This window comes from Callionymus lyra, chromosome 15, assembly GCF_982586985.1.
Source record: "Callionymus lyra chromosome 15, fCalLyr1.hap1.1, whole genome shotgun sequence".
Lineage (NCBI taxonomy): Eukaryota > Metazoa > Chordata > Actinopteri > Syngnathiformes > Callionymidae > Callionymus > Callionymus lyra.
Window position 1 is genome coordinate 8,076,832 of NC_141832.1, and position 18,142 is coordinate 8,094,973.

The following is an 18,142-nucleotide window of genomic DNA, read 5'->3' on the forward strand; positions in this document are numbered from 1 at the left end:
CATGAAGTCAAGTCTTTGCATTAACTATGAGCAACACCTCAGAAGAACGGTGCTTCGTGAGGCTTCCTCAGCCCATCACTGTCCTATGACTTTAAAAGGACAATCTCTCTTGTCCCAGGTAAAGGTTGTTACCCCCGAAGAGACCATAGTAATGTGTATGTCTTCATTATGACCTCCAACCCAGAGTAGACTTCCTAAAACCAAAGTATCTACATTACTCGCCCAATAATCATTCTGTCCCTTAAAATTTTCATTTCAATCTTTCATCCTTAATTCTTTAATACGTGCTTCTTCCTCGTCCCAAAGTATTTTGAGGGATAATACTTTTCATGTGGCCGGACAGGATTCCAGGCTTGTGTGAGAGTCGGTTGAGTCTCTACTGGTAATGATAACCAGCGGCAGCAGGAGGAGCAGATGTTCTGCTGGTGGTTTCAGTAGCTACTGTGCCCTCTAGAGGCCGAACAAATCAGTGCAGGAGTAAAGGCATGGACATCCCGAGTTGATCTTTGATGACCTTGGATTACTTAAACGAGGGTCAAATAAAAAGGAAAGAAAATGTTTGTCTTGTATCTTGGAAAAAAATGAAGAACACACCTTGAAGTATTTGTTTGACTTTAAGAGGTAACAACCGTCAGCCTACGTCTCCAGGTCATGAGAACATGATCCGACCTGTTTGTTACAAACATGCGGCACCACATCAAACGTATGAGCGCTCGTCTGTTAGTGGGACAAATCCCCCCGGGGTAGGTGACGCCGCCAGATTTCCAGTTGTCCCGGAGACACCGGTACAAGCACCCGGAGGGGGGGGTCTTTGGAGAGGGAGGGTCTAGTGCGACTGCTGTCCTCCTGTCCAAATAATAGTAGAGACATTAAAATACTTCAACCACCGTCCAAAACACCTGAATCTGGATTAATAACAAGATATTTATTTCAGACCTCCGTCATCTCCAGTAATACAAACTCAGTCTTTTTCATCTTCGTGAGGAACCAGGTGTTACACCTGAGTGACCAGAGGAGCATGTTGTGGGATCTCGTCCACGTCATGGAGCCCCGGAGGGAAATGGTCATTGAGCGGCGGGCAGATGGTCTGGAGGTGATGTCCGTAGAGAGGAACCACATCCATGTACTCGGGCACGGCCTCCTCCTCCTCCTCGCCGTCGTCGTCGTCGCCTTCCTTCTCCCAGAGCGCCGTGTCCACGTGGCTGTACGGCGAGTTGTCCTCGCACTCCGTCTCGCGGTGGTAGAAGTAGCTGAAGTTGGACACGATGACGGGCACCGGCAGGGAGATGGTGAGCACCCCGGCGATGGCACACATGGAGCCCACCAGCTTCCCCCCGACGGTCACCGGGTACATGTCCCCGTAGCCGACCGTCGTCATGGATACCACGGCCCACCAGAACGCCTCCGGGATGCTGGTGAACGCCGTGCCGGGACTGTCCACCTCCGCGAAGTAGACGGCACTCGAGAAAAGGATGACCCCGATGAAGAGGAAGAAGATGAGCAGGGCCAGCTCCCGCAGGCTGGCCTTCAGCGTCTGTCCCAGAATCTGGAGACCCTTCGAGTGTCGGGACAACTTGAATATTCTGAAGACCCTGACCAGGCGGATGACTCTGATGAGGGCGAGCGAGACGGAGGGCTGAGTTCCCTTGTCCTTGGCCAGCTCGGTGCCCAGGGTGACGAAGAACGGAATGATGGCGAAGAAGTCTATGATGTTCATGAGGTCTTTGAAAAAGCTCTTCTTGCTCGGCGCGCAGATCAACCGGACCACCAGTTCAAAGGAGAACCAGCAGATGCAGACGGTCTCCACGATGAAGAAGGGGTCCTGGAAGGGAGTGAAGCCAGGTGGGATCAAGATGGTCTCGTTGGCGATGGTGGGGTGCGCGGCGGTGGTGTATTGCTGTGGAACAGACGGTGGAGAAGATTGAATACAGACAACTTTATTTATAACTGGAAAAGCATTTTGAAGTAATTCCGACGGTTTAATTCAAGTACTTTCTTCCGTTACCAGCTATTTCGCTAACACTCTGACAGATTAACGCGGCGCATTATCACCTCTGCAGAGGTTATTACAAACGGAACAACCTGACGTGCACTTTGATATCTTTGTGTTCTATATTAACTCCAGATATGAGACGCCACGTGACAGAATCATGTTCTACGAGTTTTCTGTTGCCCGAGGACCAGGGATCAGAGCAGACGTAACGTGGAACGGAACAGGTGTGAGGAGTCGAGGGCAGAATGGAGGGCAAGACCTGAACTGAAGTGAACCGTCTATGTGTGTGTGTGTGTGTGTGTGTGTGTGTGTGTGTGTGTGTGTGTGTGTGTGTGTGTGTGTGTGTGTGTGTGTGTGTGTGTGCTCGGTGCAGCAACATGGTCCTCGAAGTCAACTTCATAAACACAATAATAGTGTTTTTGAAATGGGAACATCTGCTGCCTTCTCTTCACTCTTGCCGGTTGTAACACAACTAGTTTTGTATTTTTCGTGGTCTCTGGTCTCAGTCCTAGTGCTAGATGGTTAGACTTTAGCCTAAAAAGTACAATGTAACATTTGTACTTTCCATTTGAACCCAGTACCAGATTTGTTCTCGGACCTCTCGTCCTGGTCTGAGACAAAGGTGTCTTGACTATGACTTAACTTACAACAAAAAACCCAGTTCTACCGAACCTACAAGAGTCCAGTTATCATAACACTGAGCTAATGGATACTTTCCAGAATATCGTAGACGGACGAGTTCTCAAGGGGGCGTCAAACATTCTGAACATCTCTCCGGTCCAATGCTCAGAAGATACCCGAGGACTCCCCCCCTGAGATCGAGTCTTTGATTACCACGGAGAGTTACATGTCATGGGCGGTAACCAGAGCAAACCTGGATGGTGTCGCCTCCGATAAAAGTCCGTCCTCATCACTTTCCCGAGTGAGACGTCCGTCATCGGAGTTTTAACGAAGCCTGTGATACTGTGCTAACTTCTGCCTCATCTCCTTTTTCACCCAGACTACGATATAAATCACTTTCACTATATTTAAAACCTCCATGTGTCCCTGGCTTGACTTACGAGCCGCATACGAGCACGGACCAGGATCTGCTGCTTGAGTTTGTTTTTCTGACGACGCGTTGGAAGTGTTTCAGGTTACCGTTACTGGTTTGTGTTTCAGTGTTTCGGTGAATTAAATTTCTGTTGCTAAGACATCGGTCAGGCTGATAAAGATCCTTGTTTAACGATGAAAAGAAGATGATAAGGTTTCTGCACATGAAGCTTTTAAATCTGATCTGATGCTTGTAGACGCTTGATGGTGGTCACAAGGGAAGGTCGAGGTCCAGACCTCCCTAAACCAGAGACCTCTTGGGCGATTACAGATCAACTGAGAGATGTCCTTCTACTGGAGTTGGTTCGCACCAGGACCTCCTCCTAGACTGGGATCCTTCCTCTAGCAGGGGTGTCAAACTGGTCCAGAAAAGGGCCGAGAAGGTTCAGGTTTTTGTTCCAAGCAGTCAAGCACACATGAGTTAACCAATCAGACGTCGGCTTAAACAAGCAACACCTGACTGACAACAATTGATTACTGTCTCCAGACGCCTGATTGGTTCAACTATAATGTGCTTGACTGGTTGGATCCAAAACCTGCACCGTCTCGGCCCTTTTCTGGACCAGTTTGACACCTTAATGGTTTAATTTAAGCAACAATTGTTTATGGGCCTCTGATCTCGAGTGGCTACGGTGGTTTTGACCACAGATGACCTTCACCTGGAGAAGATTACATCCCCAACGTGGACAGAGGCATCGTCTCATCCTCAAAAGAGGTGATCCACCTACTACTTCCGCTCCTTCTTGAAGATCTTGGTCGACCTGGAGCCACCAGTAGTAGTAGAGTCTATGGAATCAGTTAATTGACCTGAATCCATTTTCTATTTATACCTCCTTGACAGGAATCCTCCGCTCCACGTTGCTTCTCAAAACACGGTTTCATGTGCGATTTGTGACCTTTGTAAACAATTTCTCAGTATTGGATCCTGAGAAAGAGTCGCCTCACAAACGGGGGGTGAACGTGGGGTGCGTGTTGGCTCGTGTTTGTTTGTGTAGCAACCGGGAGTCCGCGAGTGTCTGTCGCTACGTGGTTGTCATAGATTGGCACAGTCGGTACTCTGGAATGTCTTTCACATCCCCCCCCCCTCGCCGAGGTGCCCACCGGGGGGTGTGGGGGTCTTCATAAAAACTGATCTGCCGAAGCTTTTTTTTTTTTCCACTGGGTTTTGAGTGACGGTAGTTTATTAATACTGACGTTTGTTTATGAGCAGGACTCCATGCATGCTTGTCATTAGGCTATTTGTAGCTCTTGAGATCCTGGACGGGGGTAACGTGATAGAACGTCTCCTTCCTTTTCCCCTCACGCCCAAGCTCGCCGGCTCTCAAGTCTCCCAAAAGTATCGACTTCTTCTTCCTAATGTAATAGTTGGCAATCTTCGAGCGAGCAGGTGCGTGTTGGAACCGTCGCGTCCCGTCCTGTAAACGCTTTTACTTCCTTTCCTTCGCTGCTCAATGTTTCCTATTCCATCAGCGCATCGTATTTTACAGGCATCACATGACCTGCTGATTGTCATTTGCTTTTATACCAAAATCAAAAAGGTAAGTTTAAGGAGACCCTATTTCTAATATTACCATTACTTAGCAACCATACGCTGCTGAGTAATGGTAAAACTGCAGTGAAAACAACATCAATGACAATTCACTTAACACTGTTTTGTCCTGATCTTGCTACCATCTGTCTTGATCCGGCCTGTTTTGGTCTTATCTAGGGCTGTGTCTCAGATCGCACACTTGCGTACTAAAAGTTAGTATTTTTAGTGCGTAAGTGCGTCTCAATTCTTAGTATGCAAAATTTAGTGCGCCATGCACACTAAATTGTCACTAAAACGCCCAAACACTGAGTATGGTTCGATGGACACTAATCACCCTAAACGGTTTCATCTTAGTGACGTTTTAAACGGAAGTTACGTCATTGGTTGTAACATTGTTAAATAGTAGTAGAAGAAGAAGCTGTCGTGTCATTTCCTGTTAGTGCGTAGCAGCAGAGTTTGATTTGAGACATACTATCTGTGGAGAATGTGCGTACTAGTTAGTATGTACACTATCCTGATCCTAGTATGCTAAGAGAAGTATGCGATTTGAGACACAGCATTGGTCTTGACTCTAGTCTTGGTCTAGCTAGCACGATAGCTGTCCCGATCAGCAGGTGGACCCTAGAGCCCAAGTTTTGTGTTTTTGATGGACTCGAAGTCCTCAATACCCTCTGTTAGCTCACCTCCCTTCGCTCCTTCTCATTCCTGAACTCCGGCAGCGTCTCCAGACAGAAGATGAGAATAGAAATCACGATGACCATGACGCTGATGATGGCGATGATCCGAGCTCCCCCGGACGACTCCGGATACTCAAAGAGCATCCAGAGGTAGCGCTGCACGGCGTTGGTGGGCAAAGGCTTCTCCTCCTCCTTGTGGAAGCCCTCCTCCGCCTTGAAGCGGTCGATGGTCTCGTCGCCGAGTTCATAGAAACGCAGCTCGGCCAGGAACATGTCCAGAGGCACGTTGGCGGGCCTTCGCAATTTCCCGCCCGACTGGTAATAGTAGAGGATGGCGTCGAAGCAAACCCGACTCCTGTCCAGGAAGAGTTCGTTCCGCAGAGGGTCGAAGTAGCGCAGTCGTTTCTGCTGGCAGCCCAGCAGCGAGTCGGGGAACTGGGCCAGGGTGCGGAGCTGGGTCTCGTAGCGCATACCGGACACGTTGATGGCCAGTCGTTCGGTGAGCGCCCAGCCGCTCCGGCGCTTCAGACGGTGGCTTCTTCTTTTGGCGTCGCCGTTCGCCACCATCTGCCGGCACTCCTTCTCCAGCTTGTTGTGCTGGTTCTTGCACCACTTGCCGTCATCGCTCGTCTCCTCCGAGTCTTGTTTTTCTTCCGTATATCCTTCCGTTCCACCTCCCGTGTCTTGGTTGTCCATCACTTGGGCTGGACCTCTCAAATCTCTGGAGGAAGCAACCATAAGATTACAAAGGTTTATACCATATTTTCAGCTTCACAAACTGAATTATTCAGTAATGATCCTTTTTAGCAAAAAACCTTTATATGTATAGCATAGAGTTCACTCATGCTCTTTTAGGTAGGGAGTAAACCGCTTCACCTGATGGTCCAAAAACATATTTAAGTTAATAAGCTCCAAATTGGGCCGGTGACCTGCTCAAACTTCTTGCCCCAACTAGCTGGGACAAAGTTCAGTTTTCCAGGGAGTAAGAAATGCTAGAGGTTACCAGATCCAGCCATGAGAAAACAAACAAAATTAGGTAGATGGTCATAATGTTATGGCCCACTGGCATGAAATCAGTTTGGAACGCTGTTTTTTTATATTCTATTATTAGTATTTCTGTATTCAAGATACATTTTAGTTTAGATTTATTCCACTTGTTCATTAAAACAGCAAAAATAATTCACTTTATTCATTAAGTAAGTTTATTTATTTCGTTTTTCTATTAGTACCAGACAGAGCTTCGTTTCTTACCTCGGTTTGTGTTGTTCTCAGCTCTCTTCAGATTTCAAGTCGTAAAAATCTCTGGATGGGATTTTCTGTGCACGAAGATAAAATATAATTATAGTTTAGATATGTGTGATATGAAGAGCAGCTCACCAGACGTACCAGCATCACCATGTCGCCCGGTGAACCCAAACCCGTCTCCTCACAGCTCCAGCTGGACCCGACTCTCCTTCTTACTCCCTTAACTCATCCTGATACTCGCCCCCCCCCCCCCACACACACCCCCCAGACCTCCCAAAGGGGAGGGAGGGGTCCCGGCCTCTGGCTCCTTCAGGGGCTGCTGAGGCGTTAATCCTGCTGCAGGGCCAAGTTGAGATAGTTGTGCTTGTTTGTAGGTCACTCGCTCTTTACCGCGCAGTCGCCCAGAGGAAACGCTGTCGGGCTGAAATTCAATCCCGGAGCTTCTCTGAAGTCTTCGCGGGCCCTCGTTTGAACCTCCGCCGGCTGCCTCTAATGCCTGTGAACGCCGACCTCTGACCCCTCCACACCTTGCTGTTTGCACACTCGTGACCTTTCTCACAGCAGGAACTACATGAGTTACAACACATTAAACATTTACTTCTGATAAAAACAAACACAAAATTAGAACTCAACTTGAAAAAAATGGAAAGTAATCACTGAAGTTAAATCATTTTCTTTATTATAATCTTGATAGGAAGGAGCTATATCATTTTTAATTCGTTTTTTTTTTAAGTAGTATGTACATTCAAAAAGAATAGTGTACTAGTGTTTATTATCTTGTACTATTGTTTATTTTTGTTGATATTTTTATAATTATTTTATTTATTATTGTGTTATTATTATTATTTTTACTATTATTAGGCACTTAACAAATAAAGCTTACTTATTTACGTATTTATTGTTATTATTTAATGTATTTGTATTGTTGTTTATTATTGTTTTTGTTAATATCTTTGAACACTTGGACTGTATGTCCTTATATAATGTGTGTGTATATATTACAAACTACATTTCCAATGTGGGAATAATAAAGGTGTATTTTATCCAATGAAACAAACAAAATACCTTCTAAGTATATGAAAATATTACATTTTTGTAATAATAAAACATTTTAGCGGAAGAACTGATCTATTTTTAAAAAAATGAGATGCAAGAATGTAACGGAAAAAACGATGATAATCATACATTTTTTGTTGTTGTTATTTTAGTTTAATTTATTTCTCTTTTTACTTTATTCTTGCAGCGACACTTCCTGGTCGGTAAACGTCACCGGAAGTGCCGATGGGATTCTTACTTGAGTTTAGATTGAAAGAAACGTAACTTGGTTTTAGTCTCGTCTTCTTTTTTTTTATTCAATTATTTGATTCTGTATTTATAAAACGAATTAAACTTTTACTTTATGAAATCATCGTTTTAATTTGTGTTTCTTTTTTTTTTCTTTTTCTTTTACTGCTGATCGTTCCTCGTTCACCTGAAGGCAACACCTGACGTCTGATCCTGTCACGTGACCGTCTCCCTCGTCACGCGTGCACCCCTGGAACCATCTCGACTATCACTCATGTCTCCTCGTTATCTGGACAAGGTTGTCATCGTCACCGGAGGCTCCAGAGGCATCGGTGCAGGGATCGTCAAAGTCTTCGGTACCGAGTTCCTCCATTTTTAAAGTGTTTTTGCAAGTTAACGATTTTTTTTTTTTTTAATGACTCTATTTGTCTTGTTTTCTAGTGGAAAATGGCGCCAAAGTGGTTTTCTGTGCAGAAAACGGCGAGTAAAACTATTTTACGACTGAATTTGAAAGTTCGACACAAAGTAAACAAATCCAAAGTTCACGTGACAGTCTCGCAATTTGACCCATTCTCACACCACACGTCACGCTTGACATTTCTCACGCTTATTTTCACCCATTTAATAATTTTATATAATGTATATTTTTTATTTTTTTTAATGCGTTGGTCTTTTTGTGAGATCTAGCCAATCACGGAAGACACCGCCTAATATTAACCAATCAGAAGCGAAAGGAGGCGGGTCTTGGCTTGAGCTTTTATTATAACAACATCTGACTTCAAACTGTCAGCTGAACTGTTTCCTCCTGTCCTCAGTCGAACTTCATTGTGGACAGAACTCGCTAAACTTTACAGTAAATTACCCAGACGCCATTTAGAAGGAAGAAATAAACTTCCGGTTTTCAAATTAAGAGCATCGCATCAGTAGTTCATTCATTTTATTGCCATATCTATTGATTGATAAAACGAACCCAAATGAAGATCATTTAAAATGGCATGTTGGCAATTAAAAATAATACAATTCTATAATATTTAAGGGTAAAATTTTGCGAGAAATTGATTTTAGATGTGACTCTCTCTCTTTGTGCTTGATGGATCTACATTTCCTTCAAGAAACATCTTAAGACATTTTTATTTGTTCAGGCTTTTCCTTGATTTTCTGGAACTCCTGTGTTTGTCTCGGTGTTATCAGTTTTATCTTGATCTTTAAAGTATATATTTTATTGAGTCTTGTTTTGATTGTTTTAAGCGCTTTGTGACTCTGGTCTGGAAAAGCGCTATATATATATATATATATATAAATAAAAATTACTTACTTACTTATAAATCTCAACGTCACTAAGACTAAAAATCACTAAAGTATCCGAAGTGACAATCAACCACTGCCGTAGATTTCTTCTAGAAGATGCAGAATATTAACCCAAAAATATCATAACAATTTGTAAAAATGATTAATTTCCCACTCAAATCTCGCTCTTAAAATCAGTCGTTGAATGTGACTCCATTTTAAAGTCGCGTTCAAACACTTCCTTATAAAGTATTTATAATGTTGCACTTAAACAAACGTGTTTTTTTTGTGGACAGAATCTCAGCGCGGAGATCTGGAGCTTCAACTCAACCAGTCTGGACCAGGCTCGTGTCACTTCCTGTCGTGTGACGTCACCAAAGAGGAAGAAATCAAGGTTTGTGACGACATCTTGATCTCTATCTCCACACGTCTTGTCTCGCGACGCCGTCGCGTCATTGGCCGACCGGTGATCACGTGACCTGTGCGTCCCTCAGAGGTTGATCTCGACCACGGTGGAGACTCACGGACGCCTCGACTGTCTGGTCAACAACGCCGGCTGGCGTGAGTCCAAAACATTATGACCATCATGCATTTCAAAAGCTTTTATCTAAATAAAATGACAATAAATTATATATACTTGTAATAATTTAATTAATTAATTACATATAACTAATTTATCTTAACACTAAAAATATTACATTTTAATTTTAGAAAACCTATCAATGTTGTGTAATTACACACTTAACTAAGTTATCATTTTCAATCAATCTTTACCTTTTTTTTATTAACATTCTTTGATATAAAATCATGTTTTTTGTTGCTCCTTAAAATAATTATACTTAAAGACACTGTTGTCCGACACTACATCTTTAATATCTTTATTTTTGCTTAGTTAATCCCTAATATCCAAGCTTTTTAAAACAATTTATAATAATTTAATTTATTTATAATTTGTTTGATTTTAAGATGTATGTACATTTCACAGTTGTATAGTTATTTCAATATTTTTTACTCAATTATTTAAATAGTCTTTTTTATTTACTGTTTTCAAATCGATATAATTGTTTTTTCCCCCTTCTTTTTCTTCATAAATACTTACTTAGTATTTTATTATTTATTTAAAAAGTATATGCAAAGCATTAATATGTTTTTCTAAGTCAAGCATCAGAACGTTTTATATATTTTCTGTTTTCCGAGTAAAATGTGTAAATTATTGACTCAATTAAAGTTCAATAATCCCATCATCTCATGCAGTGACCGAGAGTCACCACTTGGTGGAGCCATCACATCAGATTTATATTCCATGGTTTATGTTTAAATAAAAGTAGTTTCAGGTTAAATTCAAAGAACTTTTTTCTTGACATTAAAAACGTTGTGTTGCTGAACTCAGACCCGCCTCATAAACCCACGGACGAGACCACGGCCGAGGAGTTCCGGGACCTTCTGGACCTGAACCTCGTGAGCGTCTTCCTGGCTTCGAAAGTACGTTTGTGTCTTCGTGTCGTGGGCTCTCAGCACACACACACACACACACACACACACACACACACACACACACACACACACACACACACACACACACACACACACATATACACACACGCACGCACGGACACACATACACACATGGACACACACGCATGTGGACACAGACGCACACACACACACACACATACACACATGGAAACACACGCATGGACACAGACGGACACACACACGGACACACACACGCACACACACACGGACACACACGCACACACACACACACATGGACACACACACGCACACACACATGGACACACACACACACACACACACACATACACACATATACACACGCACGCACGCACACACACATGGACGCACACACACACACGGACACACACGCACACACACACACACACACATGGACACACACACGGACACACATGCACGCACACACACACACATGGACACACACACGGACACACACGCACGCACACACACACACGCACACGGACACACACACACGCACACACACACATGGACACACACATGCACACACACACACACGCACGCACACACACATGGACACACACATGGACACACACACGCACGCACGCACACACACATGGACGCACACACACATGGACACACACACGGACACACACGCACACACACACACACACACATGGACACACACACGGACACACATGCACGCACACACACACACATGGACACACACACGGACACACACGCACGCACACACGCACACGGACACACACACACGCACACACACACATGGACACACACATGCACACACACACACACGCACGCACACACACATGGACACACACACGGACACACACGCACACACACACATGGACACACACACAGACACACACGCACGCACACACACACACATGGACACACACACGGACGCACACACACACACACACATGGACACGCACACGGACACACACACACACACACACATGGACACACACACGCACACACACACGCACGCACACACACATGGACACACACACACACATGGACACGCACACACACACATGGACACACACACACACACACGCACGCACACACACATGGACACACGCACGCACACACACATGGACACACACACGGACACACACGCACACACACACACACATGGACACGGACACACGCACGCACACACACACACATGGACACACACACATACACACACGCACGCACACACACATAGACACACATGGACACACACAAGGACACACACACGGACACACACGCACACACACACACATGGACACACACACACATGGACACACACACACATGGACACACACGCACGCACGCACACATAGACACACATGGACACAAACACACACACACTTGGACACGCACACACACACGGACACATGCACACACACACACAAGGACACACACACAAACACACACACACACGTACAAACACACACACACACACACACGTACAAACACACACACACGCACACACCCCAGGACACACACACAAGGACACACCCACACACACACACGTACAAACACAACCCCCCACACACACACCCCCCCACACACACACACACCCACACAAACACACGTACAAACACACACACACACACACACGTACAAACACACACACACACACACACGTACAAACACACACACACACACACACGTACAAACACACGTACAAACACACACACACACACACACACACACACGTACAAACACACACACACACACACACACACACACGTACAAACACACACACACACACACACACACCCACACACACGTACAAACACACACACACACACACACGTACAAACACACACACTCTGACACACACGTCTCTCTCAGCACGCCCTCCCGTTCCTGCGCCAGCGACGAGGAAACATCGTGAACATCGGCAGCCTGGTGGCCACTCTGGGTCAGAAGGACGCGGCGCCGTACGTGGCCACGAAGGTGAGACCCTGTCACGTGACCCCCCATGATGATGTCATCAACACATGCTGATGTCTGCCTTCACCACAAGGGGGCGGTGGTCGCCATGACCAAGGCCATGGCAGTGGACGAAAGTCGCTTCAACGTGCGAGTGAACTGGTGAGAGACGACATGATGGACGAATATTCATGAGTTCAGTAGTTTTAATTAACTAGTTGCTCAAATATTACACAGAGGGTCATGTAAAGATCATTTGTTATAACGATATACTAATCAGTACTAATCAAACTTTACTTATCAATACTTTGATTCTTTTCTATTTAAAATATTGAAAAAAAAACGTTTTATTTTGATGACAAACTATTTTTGAATTAAATAATTTCTTTATTGAAAGTATCATGAGTTAAAACATTTATATTCAATTTAAAAATGGCATTTAGGTTATTTATTCTTTTTTTCAAACTGAATTTAAAAGTTTGAATATTTTTAAAGTGACTTTTTAATTTAAACATAGTTTGTTTTTCTAAATCCAATGATTCAAGAACAAATGTTTGAAATTCAATATTTTTCAATTGTTGGTCTTTTAAATTCATAATAAACATGTTGGTTTAAATGGAAACACCAGACATTACTAATAGAACCAGACATTACTAATAGAACCAGACATTACTAATAGAACCAGGCATTACTAATAGAACCAGACATTACTTATAGAACCAGACATTACTAACAGAACCAGACATTACTAATAGAACCAGACATTACTAATAGAACCAGACATTACTAACAGAACCAGACATTACTAATAGAACCAGACATTACTTATAGAACCAGACATTACTAACAGAACCAGACATTACTAATAGAACCAGACATTACTAATAGAACCAGACATTACTAATAGAACCAGACATTACTAATGGAACCAGACATTACTAACAGAACCAGACATTACTAATAGAACCAGACATTACTAATAGAACCAGACATTACTAATAGAACCAGACATTACTAATAGAACCAGACATTACTAACAAAACCAGACATTACTAATGGAACCAGACATTACTAATAGAACCAGACATTACTAATAGAACCAGACATTACTAACAGAACCAGGCATTACTAATAGAACCAGACATTACTAATAGAACCAGACATTACTAACAGAACCAGGCATTACTAATAGAACCAGACATTACTAACAAAACCAGACATTACTAATGGAACCAGACATTACTAATAGAACCAGACATTACTAACAGAACCAGACATTACTAATAGAACCAGACATTACTAATAGAACCTGACATTACTAATAGAACCAGACATTACTAACAGAACCAGACATTACTAATAGAACCAGACATTACTAATAGAACCAGACATTACTAATAGAACCAGACATTACTAATAGAACCAGACATTACTAACAGAACCAGACATTACTAATAGAACCAGACATTACTAATAGAACCTGACATTACTAATAGAACCAGACATTACTAACAGAACCAGACATTACTAATAGAACCAGACATTACTAATAGAACCAGACATTACTAACAGAACCAGACATTACTAATAGAACCAGACATTACTAACAGAACCAGACATTACTAATAGAACCAGACATTACTAACAGAACCAGACATTACTAATAGAACCAGACATTACTAATAGAACCAGACATTAATAATAGAACCAGAATAGAACCAGACATTACTAATAGAACCAGACATTACTAATAGAACCAGACATTATTAATAGAACCAGGCATTACTAATAGAACCAGACATTATTAATAGAACCAGACATTACTAATAGAACCAGACATTACTAATAGAACCAGATATTATTTATAGAACCAGACATTACTAATAGAACCAGACATTAATAATAGAACCAGAATAGAACCAGACATTACTAATAGAACCAGACATTATTAATAGAACCAGACATTACTAATAGAACCAGACATTACTAATAGATCAACGATCTACTCGATCAAAGGCCTGATCATGGCTCTGGTGTCACAAGATGTTTACGATGAATTCAAAAGACTATAAATTAAGATTTAGTTTAAACATTTTTATTTTTGAATTATTTGAATTAGAATATAAAAATGTGTGTTGAAAATAATTTTACTTTGAAAATAATTAATATTTTTAATTCAATTTTCTCAAAAAGACAAAAAAATAAAAATACATACACACACAGAAACACACATAATCAAACTTACAAACTCAAACACACGCTCAATAAAAAAGAACATTTTGTTACAAACGTGCGAATAAATAACTTCAATGTTGACGAGCAGAGAAAAAAAAGATCATTTTTTGTCTTTTAAACGTTTCAATAAATTACAAAACGTTCTCGAAAGAACAGTTTTTTCTTTTTCGTTAAATTCAGGCTTCAAACGAGTCACGATGTCTTTGAAGAAACACTTCGTACTTTTGCAGAGACACGTTTAAGAGTCAATCATTACTGAGGTGTGTGTAGAAGTGTGTGTAGAAGTGTGTGTAGAAGTGTGTGTTGAAGTGTGTGTAGAAGTGTGTGTAGAAGTGTGTGTAGAAGTGTGTGTTGAAGTGTGTGTAGAAGTGTGTGTAGAAGTGTGTGTTGAAGTGTGTGTTGAAGTGTGTGTAGAAGTGTGTGTAGAAGTTGTTGAAGTGTGTGTTGAAGTGTATATTGCAGTGTGTGTAGAAGTGTGTGTTGAAGTCTGTGTTGCAGTCTGTGTTGAAGTCTTTGTTGTAGTGTGTGTTGTAGTGTGTGTTGTAGTGTGTGTTGAAGTGTGTGTTGCAGTGTATGTTGAAGTCTGTGTTGAAGTCTGTGTTGAAGTCTGTGTTGTAGTGTGTGTTGCAGTCTGTGTTGAAGTCTGTGTTGTAGTGTGTGTTGTAGTGTGTGTTGCAGTCTGTGTTGAAGTCTGTGTTGTAGTGTGTGTTGTAGTGTGTGTTGTAGCGTGTGTTGTAGTGTGTGTTGCAGTGTGTGTTGAAGTGTGTGTTGAAGTGTGTGTTGCAGTCTGTGTTGAAGTCTGTGTTGTAGTGTGTGTTGCAGTCTGTGTTGTGTGTGTTGAAGTGTGTGTTGAAATGTATGTTGAAGTCTGTGTTGTAGTGTGTGTTGCAGTGTGTGTTGTAGTGTGTGTTGTAGTGTGTGTTGCAGTCTGTGTTGAAGTCTGTGTTGTAGTGTGTGTTGCAGTGTGTGTTGAAGTCTGTGTTGTAGTGTGTGTTGCAGTGTGTGTTGAAGTCTGTGTTGTAGTGTGTGTTGCAGTCTGTGTTGAAGTCTGTGTTGTAGTGTGTGTTGCAGTGTGTGTTGTAGTGTGTGTTGAAGTGTGTGTTGAAATGTATGTTGAAGTCTGTGTTGTAGTGTGTGTTGCAGTGTGTGTTGTAGTGTGTGTTGCAGTGTATGTTGAAGTCTGTGTTGAAGTCTGTGTTGAAGTCTGTGTTGAAGTCTGTGTTGTGGTGTGTGTTGCAGTGTGTGTTGTAGTGTGTGTTGTAGTGTGTGTTGCAGTGTGTGTTGTAGTGTGTGTTGCAGTGTATGTTGAAGTCTGTGTTGAAGTCTGTGTTGAAGTCTGTGTTGAAGTCTGTGTTGAAGTCTGTGTTGAAGTCTGTGTTGTAGTGTGTGTTGCAGTGTGTGTTGTAGTGTGTGTTGCAGTGTATGTTGAAGTCTGTGTTGAAGTCTGTGTTGTAGTGTGTGTTGTAGTGTGTGTTGTAGTGTGTGTTGCAGTGTGTGTAGAAGTGTGTTGTAGTGTGTGTACAAGTGTGTGTAGAAGTGTGTTGTAGTGTGTAGAAGTGTGTTGTAGTGTGTAGAAGTGTGTCGTCATCTCACTGACTTGTGTGCAGCATCTCTCCAGGGAACGTGTTCACTCCTCTGTGGCAACAGTTAGCAGATCAGACTCCAGACGCTGACGCTGCCATTCGTGAAGGAGAAAACAACCAGGTGTGTTTGTGACCTTTTGAAGGTCGTTAGTGAACTTTGACCTGACTTTATGTGTTTGACTTGATTTTCTTTGTTTTGAATTTTGAATAATCTTTTAATCAAGTTTAAATAGTGAAGTATCTCACACACACACACACACACACACACACACACACACACACACACACACACACACACACACACACACACACACACACACACACACACACACACCTGAGTATCATACACACACGAGTATCATGCACGCACAAACCTAAACACAGACACACACACCTGAGTATCACACACACACAAGTATCACACACACACACGTATCACACACACAAGTATCAAACACACACAAGTATCACACACACACACACACACACACACACACAAGTATTACACACACACAAGTATCACACACACAAGTATCACACACACACAAGTATCACACAAACAAGTATCACACACACACAAGTATTAAACCCACACAAGTATCACACACACAAGTATCAAACACACACAAGTATCACACAAACAAGTATCACACACACACAAGTATTACACGCACACAAGTATCACACACACACATGTATCACACACACACACATGTATCACACACACACACACATGTATCACACACACACACATGTATCACACACACACACATGTATCACACACACACATGTATCACACACACACATGTATCACACACACAAGTATCACACACACACAAGTATCACACACACACAAGTATCACACACACACACACAAGTATCACACACACACAAGTATCACACACACACACAAGTATCACACACACACACAAGTATCACACACACACACAAGTATCACACACACACACAAGTATCACACACACACAAGGAGTATCTCACACACACGCACACACTCATGCACCTATACAAACGCACACACAAGTATCTCACACATCATGATTATTATTATTGTTATTATTTAATTGTGTATTTGTGTTGCTGACAGCTGATTGGTCGGATGGCGAGCGTGGAGGAGCTAGGGATGGCGACCTTGTATCTCGCCGCCGACGCCACCTTCTGCACAGGCGTGGAGCTGCTGGTGAGCGGAGGAGCCGAGCTCAACTACGGCTTCAAGAGCCAGGTGTCCTCCTGCCCCTGAACGCACCGCGGCCTCGTTTGACCTTCAAACAAGGTTAACAAAGTTGTAACTTTAGACATGATTTTACTTTTAATTTGTACTTTAATTATTCTAATCATGGTTTTTACGACCGAAATCTAAAACACACACACACACACACACACACACACACACACACACACACACACACACACACACACACACACACACACATACACACACACACACACACACACACACACACACACACACACACACACACACACATACAAGTATCTCACACACACACACACACAGACACACACACATACAAGTACCTCACACACACACGCACACACACACCCCTACAAGTATCTCACACACACACACACACACATACAAGTATCACACACACACGCACACACACACACACACATATAAGTATCTCACACACACGCACACACACACACATACAAGTACCTCACACACACGCACACACACACATACAAGTACCTCACACATACACACACACATACAAGTATCACACACTCACAC

The 18,142-nt window shown here is 42.7% G+C and overlaps 2 protein-coding genes across 3 annotated transcripts; one reads left to right on the forward strand and one right to left on the reverse strand.

Moving 5' to 3' along the window:
- Nucleotides 1-994: 994 nt before the first annotated feature.
- On the reverse strand, nucleotides 995-6,694 carry kcna7 (potassium voltage-gated channel, shaker-related subfamily, member 7). Its single transcript, XM_087808352.1, has 4 exons — nucleotides 6,680-6,694; nucleotides 6,545-6,609; nucleotides 5,300-6,014; nucleotides 995-1,897 (listed from the first exon to the last, which is right to left on the reverse strand). Exons 3-4 carry the CDS (start codon nucleotides 5,987-5,989, stop codon nucleotides 995-997), a joined length of 1,593 nt encoding a protein of 530 aa, XP_087664478.1. The 5' UTR covers nucleotides 5,990-6,014; nucleotides 6,545-6,609; nucleotides 6,680-6,694.
- Nucleotides 6,695-7,919: 1,225 nt separating this feature from the next.
- On the forward strand, nucleotides 7,920-17,871 carry hsd17b14 (hydroxysteroid (17-beta) dehydrogenase 14). Of its 2 annotated transcripts, none has more exons than XM_087809028.1 (9): nucleotides 7,920-8,178; nucleotides 8,264-8,302; nucleotides 9,406-9,503; nucleotides 9,604-9,670; nucleotides 10,500-10,591; nucleotides 12,473-12,577; nucleotides 12,648-12,715; nucleotides 16,407-16,492; nucleotides 17,477-17,612. In XM_087809028.1, exons 1-8 carry the CDS (start codon nucleotides 8,097-8,099, stop codon nucleotides 16,459-16,461), a joined length of 606 nt encoding a protein of 201 aa, XP_087665154.1. In that variant the 5' UTR covers nucleotides 7,920-8,096; the 3' UTR covers nucleotides 16,462-16,492; nucleotides 17,477-17,612. The 2 variants fall into 2 exon arrangements, with proteins under 2 accessions (XP_087665154.1, XP_087665153.1); XM_087809027.1 differs by having other exon boundaries at nucleotides 7,926-8,178; nucleotides 16,396-16,492; nucleotides 17,477-17,871.
- The last annotated feature ends 271 nt before the right edge of the window (nucleotides 17,872-18,142 follow it).

Coding starts and splice junctions, on each gene's coding strand:
- kcna7 (XM_087808352.1), bottom strand. CDS start 5,989: ATGGACAACCAAGACACGGGAGGTGGAACGGAAGGATATACGGAAGAA. Junction 1,898..5,299: donor ATGAGAAGGAGCGAAGGGAG/GTGAGCTAACAG, acceptor TCTGTTCCACAG/CAATACACCACCGCCGCGCA.
- hsd17b14 (XM_087809027.1), top strand. CDS start 8,097: ATGTCTCCTCGTTATCTGGACAAGGTTGTCATCGTCACCGGAGGCTCC. Junction 8,179..8,263: donor AGGGATCGTCAAAGTCTTCG/GTACCGAGTTCC, acceptor CTTGTTTTCTAG/TGGAAAATGGCGCCAAAGTG. Junction 12,716..16,395: donor TTCAACGTGCGAGTGAACTG/GTGAGAGACGAC, acceptor ACTTGTGTGCAG/CATCTCTCCAGGGAACGTGT.